At 44.3% G+C, this 22,700-nt stretch overlaps 1 protein-coding gene across 1 annotated transcript in view; it reads left to right on the plus strand.

The window, feature by feature from the left end:
* Positions 1-4,399, plus strand: part of PLEKHD1 (pleckstrin homology and coiled-coil domain containing D1) — a 38,117-nt gene extending 33,718 nt beyond the window's left edge. Inside the window, exons 9-13 of the mRNA XM_081290043.1 lie at positions 405-583; positions 1,075-1,207; positions 1,580-1,724; positions 2,110-2,259; positions 2,587-4,399. Of these exons, the coding sequence (XP_081146169.1) occupies positions 405-583; positions 1,075-1,207; positions 1,580-1,724; positions 2,110-2,259; positions 2,587-2,756 (777 nt within the window). The 3' untranslated portion in view covers positions 2,757-4,399. The remainder of the gene's footprint in view (positions 1-404; positions 584-1,074; positions 1,208-1,579; positions 1,725-2,109; positions 2,260-2,586) is intronic.
* Positions 4,400-22,700: the final 18,301 nt, after the last annotated feature.

The following is a 22,700-nucleotide window of genomic DNA, read 5'->3' on the forward strand; positions in this document are numbered from 1 at the left end:
GTAAAATCCCAGCTGATGAATGCAGAGACCATCTAAATCTGCTCTTGGGCTTGCCCTATTAGATATTTTTCACATGAACCCAATACATTTCCTCCTTACATGCTAGAGGACAAGGACACCCCCCCCCCCGAAAGTCATGGTGCCCTTGAGCCTTGAGATCAGGTTCTAGTAGGTGCCATCTGTGCTGGAAGCCACACTGAGTTCCTCCCTGACCCTCCTGATTGAGGAGTAATCTTGCCTTGTGAGAAAGGAGATCTTGACCTTTTACCTCAGGAGAATGAGACAATTCAGGTGTGCTTCAAAAAGGAATGAGAGAGGAAGGGATTACTCCCTGGATTGGAGAGGGGAGAACAGCCCAGGTTTGGAGAACCAAAACTGGGCTTTCTCTTCCTTCTCTTTACCAGGAACTATCCATAGAGAAGAAGAAGACTCTAGAAATGCTGGAGGAGGATAAGAACCAGCCACAGTCACTGACCAATCAGAGTGAGCAGCCAGCTGCCAGTGGGGGTCTCCAGAGCAACCTAAGGCAGATTGAAGAGCGGATACAGCAGCTGTTGGCGGAGAAACTCCTGGCGGAGAAGCGGTAAGAGGCTCAAGACCCCTGAGTCAACAAGAAGCTTGGGGGCTGGTGACTTCCTCCAGCTGGACGCCTGGAGTTGCATTCTAACTGGCACCCGCCAGATGGGTCACTCACTTCCTTTTGCCTAGGAGGAAACTTCACTCCTCAAATCTGATTTGATCGTTGTATCTCACAATGTAGAACCTTATGCCATCATTGGATCCTCAAAATGGTGCATTGAGGCTGGTTGAGCAGATTTTAACCCCTTCCACTATGAGGACACACAGCCTCAGAGCGGGGATAGGACTTCTCTGAGTTCGCAGAAGTTGCAAGCCCTAGACCCAGGACTCCAGTGTTCTGCCTCTAAGCTTCCTCACTGACATACAACCCTGTCATCACTTGGACTTCTGGACCCAGAAAGTTCTAGCAGCTCAGGGTTTCTTCAGCCAGGTCTCTAGGAGAGGCCACCCCCCTTTGATGGGCAAGCATCAAGGAAGTTCCTCTTCTGCCCTCAGGATGAAGGAGAATGAGGAGCGCTCACGGGCCCTAGAGGAGGAGCGGGAGTTCTACTCAAGCCAGTCCCAGGCACTGCAGAACTCGCTGCAGGAGCTGACGGCAGAGAAGCAGCAGGCCGAGCGGGAACTCAAGGTGCGTGGACCCTGGGCCTCTGGGAGCTGAATGTGCTGGGGTGGGGGTGGGGGTCTTCTCTGTACCTGGAGACTCCCGCCTGCCCTGTACCTCATTGAATAGCTGCCCAAATCAACTCTGCCAATCTGAACAGCTGGCCAGGTACAGGGCATGAAGCCACCCTGAGGGGAGACAGTCTGTTCCATCTCTGATAAATGCCTACTGGGTGGAGAAACCAAACCCAGGCCATCTGGGTCTAGGGTGAGATACTCAGGCAGGATGTGGAAAGTTCCATCCAAACTCATTGAGCCAGGGATGATATGGGAAGGCTTCTGGGAACATGGCAATTGCTACTCTGGACCCAACTTCCCTCTGGCTTGCTTTTCCCCTCAGGCCGAGGTGAAGGTCCGCATGGACTTGGAGAGACGTCTGCGGGAGGCAGAAGGGGCCTTGAGGAGCCTGGAACAAGGGCTCAACTCCAAGGTGCGGAATAAGGAGAAGGAGGAGAGGATGCGGGCAGACGTGAGCCATCTGAAAAGTAAGCCTCTCTCTGGGGACCCGGCCCAGCCTGAATCCAGGTCTTGTGGAGCCTAGAACTACAATGCTCGAGGCCATGGTTGTTGGGGACACTTCTCCACACACCTGCCTGCTGGGGACCCTTGATGCTGAGTGAGGGTATGGGAGGAGCCTGAGGTTTCTTCCCCTTTGCAAAAGCCCAGCTGTGTTCTCAGTAGACCTGGCCCTGAGGTGGCAGCAGATTGTGGTTTGAGGGACAATGGATGTCCCTTGGTTGGTGACTGTAATATCTCTTAGGGGTGAAATGAACATATTTTGTACTCAGCCCTATTAGGATCCTTGGGAGGGTCCAGTAGGGAGGGCCAGGGCCAGAAGGAAGGTCACAGTCAAATTGGCCCTGCCCACAGGGTTCTTTGAGGAGTGCATCCGGAACGCAGAGCTGGAGGCCAAGATGCCCGTCATCATGAAGAACTCCGTCTACATCCACAAGGCGGCCACGCGTCGCATCAAGAGCTGCCGCTTCCATAGGCGTCGGTCCAGCACCTCTTGGAACGACAGTGAGTGTGGCCGTCTGTGTGCTCTGGTGGGGTGGGATGGGCACAGGCTGTCGGGGACAAGGCAGGAAGAGGGCAGGGTGGGGAGTGAGCAGGACTGGCCCACACTGGGGCTGCACAGTGCAGCCCTGGACCTGGCTCTTCCAGCTCCGGTGAATTCTCAGGCCTTGGTTTTCTTGCAGCCCCTGGGAAGCCCCTGGGCCGGAAGGGGCAAGGAGAAAGTCAGCCTCCTGTAGGGCTGGGAGTGAGGGAGCCAGGGTGGGGCAGGGTGAGGGCCAGCCTTGGGGTAAGAGGGCTGTTCACAGGGGCTCTCGGGCCCTGTCCCCCCAGTGAAGCCCTCCCAGTCCTTCATGACCTCCCAGCTGGAAGCCAACAACATCGAGGAGCTCAAGGAGGTGGCCAAGCGACTCAGCCGAGACCAGCGCTTCCGGGAATCCATCTATCACATCATGGCCACCCAGCCTGGAGCTTCCTCTGCCCTTCCCCGGGGTGCAAAGTGAAGGGCACTCCTCCCACCCCCAAGTCATTCCTGGGTGGGGCCGCAGAGGGAGAACTGACTCCACCAGGCTCCTCCCTACCAGAGCGCCACCTGGGCCCCAGCCTCTCCTCAAAGGACAGAGATGCGACCTCCCTTAGCCACGCCCCACACCCTTTCCTTGGGTGTACACCAGGTCTGGGTGGGCCCACGCTAGGTGCTGCCGGGTTGACACAGCGAGGTGAGGAAGGGGCCACCGTCCCTTTGTTGTACAGGGTATGGGGTGGTCTACCTGTCTACCCTATGTGCTCACCATACTCCTTTGTGACTGTGGCCTTGTCCCTGGTCCTCGTGTGTGACAAACAGCCTCACCTCCCTGGGGTGAGACCCCCTCCCCACCTGACACTCCCTTTCCCCGGGTTTTCCCAACCCTCTCTGCTTCAGGCATTCGAACACATCCCCAGCCAAGGCCCCTCACCTCTTCTGGGGATAGCATCCCTGAACTCATAGTACCCCACATACTCGTCACCGTACCCCCTTTTCCTGGGGTTGGCCACGGCTGTGGGATCTATGGGTTTCCCTTCTCAGGTAAGGTCATCCTCTTGCAGCCTCAGCACCCTGTGGGAGGGGTGTGATTCTACCATGTCCTCTGGACCCTGGCTGGGAGCTGGGGCCAGCAGTGACTCTGGAGGCTCTCCCAGATGGCACACAGGAAGCTCAGGAGTGGAAGGTGACCCAGGCACCTGCATTATCTACTGGTCTGCCGAGAGGCGTCTGTCCCTGGCCATAGTGCTGGTCACTAGATCACAGATGTCTCCCTCCCAGCTTGGTTGCCTTTCTGCCTCCTCTCTCTGCAGAGGCGACAGCCGTGAAGCAATGCAGCCATGACCCCAGCACACGGAGAACCTGGGCCTGTGATAATCCCGTAGCTATTGGTTGGCTTGACATTATTAAGAGTGAAGCTGTAATACCAATCTGCAGCTTTTGTGGAAGACCACCATCCTTCAGGAGGTCCAAGGCCTTGGAATGTGTCTTTTCCCTGTGACAGTCTTCTGGGCCCACCCCTCCCAAGCTTCCTGAGTCTGTGGGTCTCTCTAGAAAAGGCTCTGCCTGGGATCAGTGTGCTCTAGGACACTGGTAATATTAAAGATGCCGATTTTCTGCTGTTCAGAAAACCAAGATATTCTGTGGTTGGAAAGATGGTTGCAGGGCAAGTCCCAGCAGAAGGTACAGACCCTGGGAACACACAGCCTGCTCTGTGGGAAGAGAAGTGGTGCTCCTTCTGAGAATATATGCATGTCTGCCACTAGGCTGGCCAGGCCAGCTGGGCTGCCCCACTCTGCGCTCAGGGCTACCTAGAGAAAGTCAGGGTCCTGTCTCAGTGGGGGGTGGACTTTGATGGCTTCAGCTACTCTATAGAATCTAGGTGGTCTCTGGGCATTTTGGAATTAATGCACCTGAGTGTAAATGTAAAAGCTTTAAATATGTATAAACCTGCATAAACCTGGAACTTGACTATCTAATATGTATGTAGAATGAACTTGAAATGAGGAGGAAGATTTATAAAACCAAGATGGCTGCTTTTGTTTTTATTTTATTTTTTATTTCTGCAATACTAGGGAATGAACCCAGCACGCTCTACCCCTGAGCCACATCCCCAGGCCTTTGTTTTGTTTTGTTTTTTTTTTTTTTTTTTTTTTGAGACAAAGTCTCTTTAAGTTGCTGAAGCTGGCCTTGAACTTGTGCTTCTCCTGCCTCAGCCTCATGAGTCACTGGGATGGCAGGCATGTGCCACCATCCCTGACTTTTTGTTTAATTAATTAAACAAAATTTAATTAATAATGGCTTGCTCTTGGAGAGAGACCTTTTGGAAATTTTCAAATGTGTTTGTTTTTCCTGGGCATACTATTACCAGAAAGGAAAGTGCTTGTCTTAGTCCATTTTATAGCAATACCTGACACTCAATAATTTATAAACAGCAGAAATTAACTCACTGTTTTAGAGACTGGGAAGTCCCATATCCAGATGCTGGCATGTCACCAAGGCCTTCTCATGGTGTCATGCTATGGTGGAAGGGCAGGAGGGAAGAGCAAGTGGAGGCCCAACTCATCATTTTATAAGCAGGTTATACTCCCATGATAACTGGCTCCTGAAATGATGACATTAATCTATTCAAGAGGACAGAGTCCTCATGCCTTAATCACCTCTCAAAGGTCCCACCTCTTAGTACTGTTAAAATGGCCATTAAATTTTAACGTGAATTTGGGAGGGGACCAGCATTCAAACCACGCCAGTGATTTTCCATGCACATTCACCAATCCCTAGTTCATTTCCTCCTACTCTCACCCTGAACTTTTCATGCCTCAGGCAGATCTGGGTTATCTTTAGCCAACTGATCAATCCATAAATGTTTACTTGTTTAAAGTTTACTATATACCTGACGCCGTACAAAGAAAAAAGGAAAAGCAACTCTATATGAAAAAATGTAGGGGTGGAAATTACTTACTGGAAATATATATATATTTAAAAAAAAAAAAAAACCTCATTCCTTGGCCAATTAAATATTTCCTGCAGTGTCAATCTTAAGTACAGCTGTGGTCATTGCTAGAGAGGTGCTGCCCCCTGCAGGTCAAATGTAGAATTGCAGAATCACCTGCTTGTACCTGATCCTCCCACCAGCTTTTTCCTTTTGGGTACCTGGGATGGAACCCAAGGGTGCCTAACTACTGAGTCACATACCCAGCCCTTTTCATATTTTATTTAGAGACAAGGTCTCACTGAATTATTTAGGGCCTCTCTAGGTTGCTGAGACTGCCTTTGAACTTGCAATCCTCTTGTCTCAGCCTCTGGAGCTGCTGGGATTACAGGCACGCCTCACCTTGCCCAGCTACCTGGTCCTTTGTGCATGCTCCTGTACACTTTTCTACATAGGAGGAACTCTCCACTTCCTTACCTCCTGTGAGCAGCTTTTTAATAATTAATTGAAAAATCTGTGTTCCTACCCTGAGGTCCTGGCTGTTCCCATGTAACAAAGACAATCAGCAGGATTTTCTTTTGATTTGAGCACAGACCAAAGGGACAGAGCTTACTGTACCAGGGCGAACAGCCTGAGAGAGACAAAGGATTCCTAGTTTTATAGCCTGCCGGTTCAGCATCCCCACCAAAAATGGACAGTTTAACCTGTTCTGGTGTGAAGTTTTTGCTTTTGTTCAGTAATCATATGAGGGGGAGTGGGAAATTAGTGAGTAATGGTGATGGCCGTGTTCTCTTGCTATTTGGTTTGTTTTCCCACTGAGGATGGATATATTATGGTTCTTTAGAGGAACAGAATCAATAAGAAGTATGATTATAAAAAGGGGATTTATTAGATTGGCTTACAAGACCAGAAGCTGGAGAGTCCACAATGGCTGTTTGCAGGCTGGAGAACTGGAGGAACCAGTAGCTCCACAGTCCAAGAGGCTGAAACCTCAGAACAAGAGGGATCAATGGCACTACCTTAGTCTGAGACCAAAGGCTTCTAGAAACTCCCTGCAGAGTCCACTTTGGAAGAGTGAAGAAGTCTGATATCCTCAGGCAATCATAGCAGCAATCAAGAACCATTCAAGAAGACTTGAGCTTGCATCTGCAGCTGCTTTCTTATTCTCCCAACTTCTATTCCATCCAAGCACCACCATTGGGTGGTGCTGCCCACTCTTAGGGAGGTCTCCAGTTCACAATCCCACATGCCAATCATTCCTAGACATACCCTCATTGATGTACCCAGAAGACTCTTACTCATCTGCATCTCTAAATCCAATCAGGTTGACAATTCAAATTAACCTTTACAATGGATGATCTAGCACCATGCCCAGGATGGTCCTTTAAGTGTCCTGTGTATGTGTGTTTCCCAGTATAATTAATGGCTCTCCCTTAATAGTAAGTGTCTTAATGGAGATTTTCATTCAGTGGTCACCCTGATCCTGACACTTTTCCCCCAATGACATGTTAAGGCAGGAGGCAAGAGATCTAGGAAGCACTTGGGTTCTGACCTGCTCCCAGCTCTCAGCCCCCAGGAAGGAACCACTCCTCTACCCATCTTTGGAGGGATATCATTTTCCCCCAATCCCCCCCATCCCACCCAGCTCAGCATGATCCAAGCTACCTGTGTATGGAGCCCACAGTGAATATTGATCACTGGGCAGAAACAGGCTCGAGTCTCCGGGAGGCAGCCCACAGCTTGTCAGGTGTGATCTAACCAGAAGGCAGCTGGGCCTCAACAAAGCAGCTGCCCTGAGGCCCTCAGGTAAAGTTCAGCAGCCCCGATGGAAACCCTGTGTTTCTGTAATCAGTTGGGATGGAGCTGCTCAGACACCCAAGGAATCTGCAAGTTCTCCCCAAAGTCAGGAACCCTGTGGCTTTGATGTATGTGAGGGGAGCTACTGAATTTTCTTCTTATCCCATTCCTATGAACTGTGGTGAAAGGGTCCTTTGCAAGGCTCCCCCCACCCCACATCACTGTTTTTTTTTTTCCCTGCATCAGGGTGCTCTACACTGAATTACATCCTCAGCCCTTTTTATTTTTTATTTTGAGACAGTCTTGCTAAATACTGCCTAGATTAGTCTAGAACTTGCAATCCTCCTGCCTCTGCCTCCAGAATAGCTGGTATTACAGGTGTGGGCACTGTGCCCAGCTGAAAAGCTTTGGGAGAGACTACAGTGGTTGTTTTTGCCTCTTAGAAAGGGAGATTCAATCCCAGAAACCCAGAGCAACTGGGAGAAAATGGCTGTTCAAACTAGCAGGTGGGTGTAGCTGAGTGCTCTGCCAACAACCCCAGGTTCCATTATCCTGACCCTGTATATACCCCTTCCCCTTCCCTTCCTTGGAACTGGGCTTCTTCTTGTGTTGCCAACTCCTCTGAACCAGAAAAAGCTTCACCATTCTGTTCTGCTGGCTTGAAAGTCTTCAGCAGAAGTTTAGGAAACATGCCAAGCTCAAGAATCCTGGGGCTCAGGGATCTTAATAAAATCCCTTTCTGGTAAATTCTGTCTGCCCCTTTCACCAAATGTCTAAATGGTTTGTCCTTCTGTGTCTCTCTGGTTTTGATTCTGGGCAAAACTTGAAGACCAGGCAGGAAAGTTGGGGTGATCCAGGGCTGCTCAAAGGCAGAAGACTGGACACCAGGGGCTCCAGCGGACACCCAGGTAGTGGCAAAGCCAGGTGCATGTGGAGGCTTGTGTCCTGGAGGACCTGACACCTGGGTCCTGCTGGGAACAAACTCAACCTCCTCCTATTAACCTGCAAAAGCTATGGCTAGTGGGCCTTGGGATGTCCCCAAGGAGAACCTTTACTCTTGTAGAGCAGGGCCTCCATTGGCAGGTGTGATCTAATCAGAAGGCAGCTGGGCCTCAACAAAGCAGCTGCCCAGAGGCCCTCAGGTAAAGTTCAGCAGATGGCAGGAAGTTGCCACTCTCTGCCTGCTGCTGTGGGGGGTGGCAGTGGGCAAGGTCAGGCCTCTGCTTTGCCACTTGCTGGCTCTGTGGCTTTTGAAAAGTTACTATGTGAAATGTTTTCCTTGTTTCTATAGTTTTATTATTAGGAGAGACATCTTTTCAGTCTCATGAAGCTGCTTGGACCCTTGTAGTTCTTGAGTTCTTGTAGCCCTGAAATCAACAGACCAAGGACAGACAGGTCTCAGACACTCTGGCTCAGTTGAACTCAGCAACATACTGTCCTCTATGAAGACAGAAAATTTTAGCTTTGAAATGAGAACAGGAAAGATAACTGATCCATCACACCAAGGAAAAGGTCATTGGGACTCATTGTGATCACTTGGAAAATTTTCCTGGTAAAAAGAACTTGTTGGAGAAAGACGCGCCAGGCGACCAGCCAGACCAGAGGAGGAAGTCTGGCCCCACCCCGAGTGCTAGTCTGGAGGAAGCCCATCAACCCTTAAAACCCATCAAAGGGGGTGTGGCTACCAGCACGGTTCTGCGGCTGATCCAGGTACCTGGTTTCCAACTCCCCCAGCCTTAGCTGCGATAACTCAAAATATTTTCCACAAGCTTTGGGGGGTTGTAGCTATCAACGCAAAACAACAACTGTACAGGCACCTGGTTTCTACCTCAGAGACTAGAGTAGGGAAGATACAGGTGGAAGCTCATTTCCTTTCACACTGGCTATACCCACCACCCTGAATTCAGAGGCTCAAGCTAGGAATAGACAACGCCACCTACTGGAAGCAAGGAAAACAGTGTTCTGAGAGACTTTTTTTTCTCTTTCTTTCTCTCTTCTTCTCTCTCTTCCACAACTTCAGCATATGTGAAACCAAGAACTGTGCATGAACAACCGAATTACCAAAGTAATATAATATAGAGGAATTGCATATACCCCACCTCCCCCCATTTTTTTTCTTTATTTCTATCTTACTTCCTTTTCCTTCTCTTATTTCTCTTTTCTTCCTTGTTATTTTTTTTTCTTTTTTTAATTCGTATTCTCTCTATCCCACTTTCAATCTCCTAACTTTTGCTATCTATACATAGGGTAACTATCTAAATAGATAGGAGGTTGAGTCTATACATTCTTCCATAAATTACCAGTCTAGTGGTTAGAGTTCTCCAAAGGAGAAGTTAGTTTAACCTCATACCCTCACTCCTTTCCCTCTAAGTATAACATCCTTCGTCTGAAATTAAGTTTTCTATATGCCACCAGATATGGTACGCCTTTTATGAAACTAATGAATATATTCTTAAGTAATAATTAAAACCAATATCTATAGTCTTAGAATCTAACTATAAATGTATTAATAATGAAAACTTGTGCTTAGATAACGTACTGTTGATATTGGGATCTGTTAACATTGTCTTTCTCCACAAAAGAGGGATTTTGGAGCTATACAAGAACAATACAAATATATAAGGGGAAAAACATTAGCACAACAATTTCACAAAGCTAGAAAGAATCATGAGCAGTATGAAAAGACAAGGAAAGAAAGGACCACAAACAATTCAGGTCAATTCAACATTAGATGAGGTAATATCTGCAGCTGATGGAATGTCAGACAAAGAGTTCAAGATATACATGCTTCAGATGATCTGGAGTCTCAAGGAAGACATTATACATCAAATTCAGACAATGAAAAATCACTTTGACAATGAATTACATAAACAAATCCAAGAAGCAAAAGATCAACTCTATAGGGAGATAGAGGATATAAAAACCAAACAAACAGAAATCCTGGAAATGCAGGAAACAATAAACCAAATTAAAAACTCAAATGAAAGTATTACCAGCAGAGTAGAACACTTAGAAGATAGAACTTCAGACAACAAAGACAAAGTTTTTCAACTAGAAAATAACATAGACAGCTCAGCGAGAATGTTAAGAAATCATGAGCAGAACATACAAGAATTATGGGATAACATCAAGAAACCAAACCTAAGAGTTATTGGGATACAAGAGGGTACAGAGGTCCAAACCAAGGGAATGAGCAATCTATTCAATGAAATAATACTAGAAAACTTCCCAGACTTAAAGAATGAAAAAGAAATCCAAATACTAGAAGCCTACAGGACACCGAATGTACAAAATCATAAGAGATCCACACCAAGACACATAATAATGAAGATGCCCAACATATAGAATAAGGAGAGAATCTTAAAAGCCACAAGAGAGAGGAAGCAGATTACATTTAGGGGTAAACCGATCAGGATAACAGCTGATCTTTCAACACAGACTCTGAAAGCTAAAAGATCCTGGAACAACATATTTCAAATGCTGAAAGAAAAAGGGTTCCAACCAAGAATCATGTATCCAGCGAAATTAAGCTTCAGGATTGAAGATGAAATAAAAATCTTCCACGATAAACAAAAGTTAAAAGAATTTGCAGCTAGAAAACCAGCTCTTCAAAACATCCTTGGCAAAACATTACAGGAAGAGGAAATGAAAAATAACAATGAAAACCAACAGCAGAAGGTAGTACAGTAAAGGAAAAACTAAGCATAGAGGAAAAACAAATCATGTTAAGTATCATACATAACCAAATATGGCTGGAAATACAAACCATATCTCAATAGTAACCCTAAATGTTAATGGCTTAAATGCACCAATCAAAAGACATAGGTTAGTAAAATGGATTAAAAAAAGATCCAACAATATGCTGCCTACAGGAGACTCATCTGATAGGAAAAGACATACACAGACTGAAGGTGAAAGGTTGGGAAAAATCATATCACTCATACGGACCCCAGAAGCAAGCAGGGGTGTCCATACTTGTATCAAATAAAATAGACTTCAAGCCAAAGTTAATCAAAAGGGATAAACAAGGACACTACATACTGCTCAAGGGAACCATACACCAACAAGACTTGACGATCATTAATATATGTGCCCCAAACAATGGTGCAGCTACGTTCATCAAACAAACTCTTCTCAAGTTCAAGAGTCTAATAGACCACAACACAATAATCATGGGAGATTTTAACACACCTCTCTCACCAATGGACAGATCTTCCAAACAAAAGTTGAATAAAGAAACCATAGAGCTCAATAATACAATTAATAATTTAGACTTAATTGATATATACAGAATATACCACCCAACATCAAGCGGATACACTTTCTTCTCAGCAGCACATGGATCCTTCTCAAAAATAGACCATATATTATGTCACAGGGCAAATCTTAGCAATTACAAAGGAGTTGAGATACTACCATGCATTTTATCTGATCATAATGGAATGAAATTGGAAATCAATAATAAAATGAGAAAGGAAAAATCCTACATCACATGGAGATTAAACAATATGCTACTGAATGAACAAAGGGTTACAGAAGACATCAAAGAGGAAATTAAAAAATTCTTAGAGGTAAACGAAAACTCAGACACAACATATTGAAATCTCTGGGACACTATGAAAGCAGTACTAAGAGGAAAATTCATTTCATGGAGTTCATTCCTTAAAAGAAAGAAAAGCCAACAAATAAATGACCTCACACTACACCTCGAAGCCTTAGAAAAAGAAGAACAAATCAGCAGCAAATACAGTAGAAGGCAAGAAATAATTAAAATTAGAGCTGAAATCAATGAAATCGAAACAAACAATCGAAAAAATTGACAAAACTAAAAGTTGGTTCTTTGAAAAAATAAAAAAGATAGACCACTAGCCACACTAACAAAGAGAAGAAGAGAGAGAACCCAAATTACTAGCTTACGGGATGAAAAAGGCAACATCACAACAGACAATTCAGAAATACAGAAGATAATTAGAAATTATTTTGAAACCCTATACTCTAATAAAATAGAAGATAGTGAAGGCATCGATAAATTCCTTAAGACATATGAACTACCCAGATTGAGTCAGGAAGATATAAACAACCTAAACAGACCAATATCAAGTGAGGAAACAGAAGAAACCATCAAAAGACTGCCAACCAAGAAAAGCCCAGGACTGGATGGATATACAGCAGAGTTTTACAAGAACTTTAAAGAAGAACTAATACCAATACTCCACAATCTATTTCAGGAGATAGAAAAAGAGGGAGAACTTCCAAATTCATTCTATGAGGCCAATATCACCCTGATTCCCAAACCAGATAAAGACACCTCAAAGAAAGAAAACTACAGACCAATATCCCTAATGAATTTAGATGCAAAAATCCTCAACAAAATTCTGGCAAATTGTATACAAAAACATATCAAAAAGATCGTGCACCATGATCAAGTAGGATTCATCCCTGGGATGCAAGGCTGGTTCAATATACGGAAATCAATAAACGTTATTCACCACATCAATAGACTTAAAGATAAGAACCATATGATCATCTCGATAGACGCAGAAAAAGCATTCGACAAAGTACAGCATCCCTTTATGTTCAAAACATTAGAAAAACTAGGGATAACAGGAACTTACCTCAACATTGTAAAAGCTATATATGCTAAGCCTCAGGCTAGCATCATCCTAAACGGAGAAAAACTGAAGGCATTCCCTCTAAAATCTGGAACAAGACAGGGATGCCCTCTCTCACCACTTCTATTCAATATAGTTCTCGAAATACTGGCCAAAGCAATTAGACAGACAAAAGAAATTAAAGGCATTAAGATAGGAAAAGAAGAACTTAAATTATCACTATTTGCGGATGATATGATTTTATACCTAGAAGACCCAAAAGGGTCTACAAAGAAACTACCAGAGCTAATAAATGAATTCAGCAAAGTGGCAGGATATAAAATCAACACGCATAAATCAAAGGCATTCCTGTATATCAGTGACAAATCTTCTGAACTGGAAATGGGGAAAACCACCCATTCACAATATCCTCAAAAAAAAAAAATAAAATACTTGGGAATCAACCTAACAAAAGAGGTGAAAGATTTATACAATGAAAACTACAGAACCCTAAAGAGAGAAATAGAAGAAGATCTTAGAAGATGGAAAAATATACCTTGTTCATGGATAGGCAGAACTAACATCATCAAAATGGCGATATTACCAAAAGTTCTCTATAGGTTCAATGCAATGCCAATCAAAATCCCAACAGCATTTCTTGTAGAAATAGATAAAGCAATCATGAAATTCATATGGAAAAACAAAAGACCCAGAATAGCAAAAGCAATTCTAAGCAGGAAGTGTGAATCTGGAGGTATAGTGATACCAGAGTTCAAACTGTACTACAGAGCAATAGTGACAAAAACAGCATGGTACTGGTACCAAAACAGGCGGGTGGACCAATGGTATAGAATAGAGGACACAGAGACCAATCCACAAAATTACAACTATCTTATATTCAATAAAGGGGCTAAAAGCATGCAATGGAGGAAGGATAGCATCTTCAACAAATGGTGCTGGGAAAACTGGAAATCCATATGCAACAAAATGAAACTGAATCCCCTTCTCTCGCCATGCACAAAAGTTAACTCAAAATGGATCAAGGAGCTTGATATCAAATCAGAGACTATGCATCTGATAGAAGAAAAGGTTGGCTCCGATCTACATATTGTGGGGTCGGGCTCCAAATTCCTGAATAGGATACCCATAGTACAAGAGTTAATAACTAGAATCAACAAATGGGACTTACTTAAACTAAAAAGTTTTTTCTCAGCAAGAGAAACAATAAGAGAGGTAAACAGGGAGCCTACATCATGAGAACAAATGTTTACTCCTCACACTTCAGATAGAGCCCTAATATCCAGAATGTACAAAGAACTCAAAAAATTAAACAATAAGATAACAAATAACCCAATCAACAAATGGGCCAAAGACCTGAACAGACACTTCTCAGAGGAGGACATACAATCAATCAACAAGTACATGAAAAAATGCTCACCATCTCTAGCAGTCAGAGAAATGCAAATCAAAACCACCCTAAGATACCATCTCACTCCAGTAAGATTGGCAGCCATTATGAAGTCAAACAACAAGTGCTGGCGAGGATGTGGGGAAAAGGGTACTCTTGTACATTGCTGGTGGGACTGCCAATTGGTGCAGCCAATATGGAAAGCAGTATGGAGATTCCTGGGAAAGCTGGGAATGGAACCACCATTTGACCCAGCTATTGCCCTTCTCGGACTATTCCCTGAAGATCTTAAAAGAGCAAACTACAGGGATACTGCCACATCGATGTTCATAGCAGCACAATTCACAATAGCTAGACTGTGGAACCAACCCCGATGCCCCTCAATAGATGAATGGATAAAAAAAATGTGGCATTTATACACAATGGAGTACTATGCAGCACTAAAAAATGACAAAATCATGGAATTTGCAGGGAAATGGATGGCATTAGAGCATATTATGCTAAGTGAAGCTAGCCAATCCCTAAAAAACAAATGCCAAATGTCTTCTTTGATATAATGAGAGCAACCAAGAACAGAGCAGGGAGGAAGAGCAGGAGGAAAAGATTAACATTAAATAGAGTCATGAGGTGGGAGGGAAAGGGAGAGAAAAGGGAAATTGCATGGGAATGGAAGGAGACCCTCATTGTTATACAAAATTACATATAAGAGGTTGTGAGGGGAATGGGAAAAAAAATAAGGAGAGAAATGAATTAAAGTAGATGGGGTAGAGAGAGAAGATGGGAGAGGAGGGGAGGGGGGATAGTAGAGGATAGGAAAGGTAGCAGAATACAACAGTTACTATTATGGCATTATGTAAAAATGTGGATGTGTAACCGATGTGATTCTGCAATCTTTGTAATGTTTTGAATAACCAATTAAAAAAATAAAATTAAAAAAATAATTGTAATGCAAAAAAAGTACATATAAAAAGGCATAAATTGGCATCAACATACTTTATATACAGAGATATGAAAATTGTGCCCTATATGTGTAATAAGAATTATAATGCTTTCCACAGCTATTGTGTATTTTTAAAAAAACCAATAAAAGATTTAAAAAAAGAAAAAAAAAAGAACTTGTTCACCATACCTGTAATCTCAGTGGCTTGGAATGCTGAGGCAGGAGGATTTTGCAGAGGAGAGGTTGGATATCTTGGATTAATCATTGGTTCTTTGTACCATCCAGGCCTCCAGATTCCTAGCCCAGGATCCTCCTGTTGCCTGCCCCCTCAGCAAAAGCCAGCCTCAGCAAAAGTGGGATGCTAAGCAACTCAGTGAGATATCTTGTCTCTAAATAAAATACACAATAGGGCTGGGGATGTGATTCGGTGGTGGTCAAGTACCCCTGAGTTCCATCCCTGGCACCAAAAAAGAAAAAAAAACCTGTTTGGGCTGGGGTTGTGGCCTAGGGGCAGGGTGCATGCCTAGCATGTGTGAGGCACTGGGTTGTGAATAAATGAATAAAATAAAGGTCCATCAATAATTTAAAAAATATATTTAAAAAAAAGAAAAGAAAACCTGATTGAAATCTTAATCTTATGAGAAATTATTGGCCAATGAGTAGGGCTTTGATAGTCTTAGAGGACAAAAGAATCACATCTGAGAGGAAGGCGGGTCTCCACCTTTCTTCCTCTACCCCCGGGGCCTGTGTGTAAGGAATACTTTGGTGTTCACTTCCTCCTTCTTCCCAGCAGATGGCAGCGTGCCCTGAGCCCAGCCTGCAGATTCCAGAGGGAGAATGAGAGGAGGTCCCTGGAGAATGGGGAGGGCTTTGTGACACTGCAGAGGTTCTGCCTGATTGGTCTTGAATCACCCAGTTGTTCCCTCCTTTAAGACACGAAACAAAAGACTGCTCCAACAATGAATCCCTTCTAGACACCGTGCACTTTCACATTGATTTCTCTGTTTTGTTCTTACAGGGCACCTTTCCTTGATTAATAGAAAAAAGTGAAATCTGCAGAGATTAAAGGATTTACCCAAAGTCACACAGCTTAGAAATGGGAGTTCAGGTATTTGAACTCAAAGCCAGTGTCTTTCTATCACCCAATTTCAAGTGAGTTTTCTCCATTTACTCCTTCATTCAACAATTATACTGTTCTCTCCTGTATGTCAGAGCCCAGGAATCTCCACTGGGGTCTTTTCTATCATGGGTTCTTATGGCAGTGACTCAGCTGCTTCACAGTGACAGTCTGCTGAGAATGCTTTTCTGCAAATCTGATTAGTCCAATGCAGCAGGTTCTCAGGGCCAGTGGGTCGCACCCTAAGGACTTTGCAAAAGAACCAGACCTTTTCTTGCTGTCCCCAACCACTTCCAGGTGGGCACGTCTTGACCTCCCTCCTTTGCCCTTTTCTCACATCCCCATGTCCAATAGCCCTATGAATGAGAAGTAATATCTCAGGGAGGGGGAAGGCAACAAGAGGATCCTGAGCTGAGAATCTGGAGGCCTGGATGGTACAAAGAACCCATCATTAATCCAAGATATCTAACCTCTCCTCTGCAAAACGCAGATGTAAAACTAGTCATGTGCCACTTAGTGATGGGGGTACATTCTGTCATGAGGTGATTGTGTCATTGTGCAATGACTGTCCTTACACAAATTAAGATGGCTATGACATCCCTGGGCAATATCATCTCACTGAACCTCTACCATAGATGTGGTTTGTTGTTGACTGAAAAATCATCCCACAGCACGCAGTGTGGAGGCTTTCAAACCTCTCCTCCAATTCTGGTCGAAAGTATAAGCATTTTCAACACTGGGGAGGTTTTCTGGAAAGAATGTCACCCTTCCAGGAGATGAGTGGCAACACATCTTCATTGTCTTGGTTTTGGGGAGTCAACAGCGCTCACACCTGGATACTTAGGAAATGCCGCCTCATTTCGATGTTAGCACACTTTCACTCTCCAAAGGCTTCCTGCATGTGACCTCTATAGTGGGGACCCACCCATCCAGGTGGCTGGAGCATACTGTGGGTCAACCCCAGGGGACCTCAAAGACGGACAGGCACCCAGGGGCATACATGACAACCTATTCAGAGCACCAAGAATCAACTTGCATGACTTTTCCTTGAAGGTTTTATTCTCTGAAAAAAAGAAAGGAAAAGAAGGAAGGAACGAAGGAACCTCCTTTAGTTTCTTTCTTTTTTTTTTTAAAGAGAGAGTGAGAGAGGAGAGAGAGAGAGAGAGAGAGAGAGAGAGAGAGAGAGAGAGAGAGAGAGAGAATTTTTTAAAATATTTATTTTTTAGTTCTCGGCGGACACAACATCTTTGTTGGTATGTGGTGCTGAGGATCGAACCCGGGACGCACGCATGCTAGGTGAGCGCGCTACCGCTTGAGCCACATCCCCAGCCCTCCATTGTGTTTCAACATATAGATTGACACTGGGACCTCCCACCATCCTAAGGATGTCATGTCCTGGTCACATTAGGAATTCAGAGTTTCACACACAGTGTGGAGGCTTTCAAACCTCTCCTCCAATTCTGGTCAAAAGTATAGGAAATATGTTACATTCAGATATTGTGATGTATGATAGTTTGCATCTTGTGAAATGGGGACAGGGATTATGCTACTTAGTTTTAGCCACATTAATTTTCAAAGGATGCATACATGGCTCTAAACTTTTCCTGCAGAGAAGTTGCAGATTAAAAATCATACTGTTGCCAGGTGCGGTGGTACACATCTGTAGTCTCAGTGGTTCGGGAGTCTGAGACAGGAGGATCGAAAGTTCAAAGCCAGCCTCAGCAATGGTGAGGTGCTAAGCAACTCAGTGAGACCCTATCTCTAAATAAAATACAAAATAGGGCTGGGGATGTGGCTCAGAGTTGAGTGCCCCTGACTTCAATCCCAAGAGAAAAAAAAAGAATAAAAATCATACTGTTAATGCAAGCACATTAACAAAGATTTCTGACATTTCTTCCACTTGTATTATGAACCATGGTATGATAGCCATCTTACACTAGGTAGAACCAAGATGTTCTCATCAGATCAGAAAAGACGTTGGTCCCCTATCCCTTGAAATGATCAAGAACACCTGCAGTAGTCTTCCTCACCCTGTAAGGGGCCTGAGTTGACCTATAAAAATGGTTTACTACTCTCTTGATCCAGAAAGCCTCACAAAATCATGCATATCAGGAGATTCAAATATTTTTATTCAGTTTAAAAACACCCATGAAGCTGCCCAGACCATCAAGTGTATGCATATTCAAAAAGCCACCAAGTATCCAAAAGATGTCACTTCATAGAAGCAACATGTGCCAGTCCTTGGTTACAATGGTGGAGCTGACAGGTATGCCCAGGCCAAACAGTGGGGCTGGGTGCAGATCAGTGGCCCAAAAACAGTGCTAATTTTTTGCTGCATATACTTAAAAATGCAAAGTAATGCTTAACTTTGGGGTTTAGATGCAGACCTCTGGTCACTGAACACATCCAGGTGAACAAAGCACCCGAGATGCACTGCCACACTTACAGAACCCACGGTTGGATCAATCCATACCTGAGCTCCTTCCCCTGCCACATGAGATGATCTTATTGGAAAGGAAAAAATTCTTCCTAAACCAGATGAGATGATTGTACATAGGAAAAGATATCCCAGAATAAACTGAAGAAACAAAACTTATGGCACAGGAATAAATTTAGCATAAAATAAATGCAAATAAAAGTTTTAAAAAAAGAACACTTGAAATAGCTCTCAGAAGCAAGTCACAAAAAGCCCAATTTGGCAGCTCATTCAAACAATCTTATTCTTCTCATCTGACTAGAAGTCTAGAGGCAGACAGTTGGTGCTATTGGTCAATCCTTGAAGTTGGGGCCACTTCTCTGCCATTCTCGTGGCCTTTTTCTCAGTATTGAAAGCTGTTCATCCATCATATCTGCTCTGAAGGTAGGAAGGAGATAAAAGGCAATGTTAGTACCTCTGAGATATTTTTTTTTTCTGGAAAAATCTTCCCCTAAACCTTTGCTTACATTTTGTTGACCAGAGCTGGATCACATGGCCACCTTCAGTTGCACAGAAGGCTAAGAAAGTGACTACTGGGCTTTCTGGTCTTTGTGGTCCTGGCAGCAAGAGAGAAGGGAATTGGGAAAATGTGCTAAATTAGCCAATCAGTCCATGCCACAAAATGGTTTAAGTATGGATTTCACTCAGTGAAACTTGCTATCAGTGTGCTTGCCTCATGGAATGTAAATATTGAGCCTTGAGATATTTTCTCTGATGCCACGATGATAGGATTCCTTCACTTCTTCCTCAGGAATAGCATCTGGGTTTACTTCTAGGCACCCACCCCTAAAGCAAAGGTGAACTCCTTTCCAAGCTCAAGAGTGAATCCTGACAGACCTAATCCCATCCAGGCAATGAGACTCTCTGCCAGAGACTGCTTTGGAGGCAGGCATGTGACCCAGGCTGGCCAATGAGGTGAGAAACCTGCTGGAGGCCTTCTGGGACAGCTTTTTCTCACTTTATAAAGAGTCACAGGAAGGTACAATCCTTTCATTGCCACTGCCTTTTCCACGTCTGGATATAACATCAGAACGAAGGTAGTCCACTTGGCACCATGAGGGCAGCTGGCTTGAGGGCCAAACCAGCACTTCTAAGAGGGCCAAACAGGTGATGGCAGGCAGTCTCGGTCCTCACTGGGTTATTAAGTCATAAATTAACCAGAGCTGGATGGACCTATTTCAGGACTTCTTATTATATGAGCTAATCTGCCTTTCCTTATTATTGAGATTTAAAAAAAAAAATTCCCTGGTACTGGAGATTGAATCCAAGGGCACTTTACTCCTGAGTCATATCCTCAATTATTTATTTGCTTATTTTGGGACAGGGTCTTGCTAAGTGGCAGAGGTTGACATTGAACTTGCAGTCCTCCTGCCTTAGCCTCCCAAATCACTGGGGTTACAAGCATGTGCCACCTTACCCAGCTTATTAAGAGTTTTTGACTGGGTTTTCTGTTGATTGCAAACAAGAGGAGCCTAATTAATATAGTCACCTTAGCTTTATCGAGTTGCATGATCCCCCAAATCTGAAGACCTTTCCCTAAGGAAGACAAAGCATTTTTCAATCATAGCCCAGGAACTGGAATTTATCTACTCTTTCATTCTATGAATGTTGATTGAAAACCTACAATCATATTTTTAAAAAATTCTGACAGGGCTGGGGTTGTGGCTCAGTGGTAGAGTACTTGCTTAGTATGCATAAGGCACTGGGTTCGATCCCTGGCACCATATAAAAATAAAAACAAAATAAAGCTATTGTGTCCACCTACAACTAAAAAAAAATTTTAAAAGTCTGACAAATGTTCCCCTTGCAACTCAAACTATTGAAATGGGTTGTATTGTAAATTAATGACACCTTATAGTTGATTTTGGCTACATGTCTGTCTTGAGGTTATCACTGCCGGCTCAAACATCAGAAGTTCCAACACCAAAACTTTGTAGAATGTGCTGGGTGCAGTGACACATGCCTGCAATCCCAATGACTTGGGAGACTGAGGCAGGAAGACAATGAGTTCAAAACCAGCCTAAGCAACTTAGTGAGGCCCTGAGCAACTTAGACTCTGTTTCAAAATTAAAAAATCAAAGGGACTGGAGAGCCATAAGCCAGGCATGGTAGCGCACACCTGTAATCACAGCAGTGTGGGAGGCTGAGGCAGAAAGATTGCAAGTTCAGAGCCAGTTTCAGCAAAAGCGAGGTGCTAAGGTCTCAGTGAGAGCCTGTCTCCAAATAAAATAAAAAATAGGGCTGAGGATGTGGCTCAGTGGTTGAGTGCCACTGAGTTTAATCCCTGGTATACCCCATCCCCCCAAAAGAGGGGGGATGGATGGGGATGTGTCTCAGTGGTTAAGTGCCCCTGGCTTCAATCCCTGGTACCAAAACCAAAACAAAATAAAAAACTTGCAGAATGTGTGTCAATAGCTTAGTGGGGGGTTGAGGGGTGGATCCAAAACAATCAATGGAGCATGCTCTTAACCCAAAAGGATCACATGGTTGTGGAGGAGGTGGTGAATCAGTTTTGGCATCGTGCATGATATAGAAGTCCAAAGGAAGCTAAATCCACAAAACTGACAAGCTTGCCTAAGAGCCCAGCACATATGAATTTTATGGATTCTTTTGAAAAATGCCTCATCACCAACACTTTTCATGCCACAGAGGATGACTGTGTGTGAAAAAAGATGGTCATTGTCAACTCTGAGTCACAGAGGTGCCAGGCTGGGCTTGATGGTGCATGCCTGTAATCCTAGTGGCTCAGGAGGCTCAGACAGGAGGACGCAAGTTTAAAGCCAGCCTCAGCAACTTAATAAGACCTGCCTCAAAAGAAAAAATAGAAAGAGGTAGGAATGTGGTAGTCAGTGGTTAAGCACCCTGGGTTCAATCTCTGGTACTAAAAAAAAAAAAAAAAAAGATGATTCAGATTTCAGATTTCAAATTTTAGAAATACTTTAGCCAACTTATTTCACTTCTACTTCCTGTTTTATTATGCACAAGAGTGATTTCTGTTCAAAATCAATGACAAACCAAATCTACAAAAGCTCTTTTTCAGTGAGTATGAAATGAAAATTCTAAGTGAAAGTTGTGTCATAGTTTAATTGGCAGCATTTTTATTTCTTAGTGGTACATAAAATAACAATGTGCCGTATGCTTAAGTTGGATGACATATACTCTGTGCCAAGCACCGTTGCCGAGGTTATAGCAACGAACAAGTGGGACCACTCTCTGGTTGTCTGTGCCGGTTGACTCTCCAGAGTCCTTGAGAAGTCCTCCAGGGATCCATGGGACCGCCACTTTTCCCATCATCAACCTCAGGCTTCTACGGCTGCCCTGGGGTCACCAATCTCCAGTCACCCATAGGATTTCCCCTTTTCTTTCTTCCTTTCGTACCAGGGATTGAACTCAGGGGCACTCAACCACTGAGCCATATCCCCAGCCCTATTTTTGTATTTTTTTTCTTTTTTTGGAGACAGGGTCTGGCTGAGTAGCTCAGCACATCACCCTTGCTGAGGCTGGCTTTGAGCTCATGATCCTCCTGTCTCAGCCTTCTAGGCAAAAGCTGGTATTACCTGCATGCGTCACCGCGCCTGCTGGATTTCCCCTTTTCCTTGTGCCTAAAAGCAGCCCAGAGCTCCTTGTTTTCATTCAATTTGCCATGCTTGGCTTCCTCTGCTTTCATGGGAGTTGGGAATGTAGTCTGACCCAGCATCCAGGGGTGGGAAGAGGGATGCTGATGAATACAGATGTGGTCTGTAGTGCCCACTCTGCAACACTGTAGGGATGGAGGAGAGTCCAGTACCCCAGAACCTCTCCAAACAAAAGAAACTGTCCTGCCACAGTCTTTTTTTGGGGGGGGGGATGTGGTTCTGAATATCAGACACACCATTGAATAGGAAGATGCTCATGACTCAGAACATTAACCCTATGTGGCTAATGGAGACTGTGGTGCTTATCCTGAACCATGAACCTCTACTTGGGTTATTTTGGGTAGAAGAGCTTTTTCAGGAGTGCCCAGAAAGCCCCCTCACTTAGCGCAGCTGATTCCGCCCACTCTGCTGGCTCAGAGGGGCTGAGGGGCCTGGGCAGCATGCTCAGTACGTTGTGTACTGGTACCTCTGAGTGCTGGGCTCCCACCCCCAGAATGCAGAACAGAACAATGCTGCAGAGACAACCAGG

The sequence above is a fragment of the Spermophilus citellus genome (assembly GCF_964194105.1).
Source record: "Spermophilus citellus genome assembly, chromosome: 4".
NCBI lineage: Eukaryota > Metazoa > Chordata > Mammalia > Rodentia > Sciuridae > Spermophilus > Spermophilus citellus.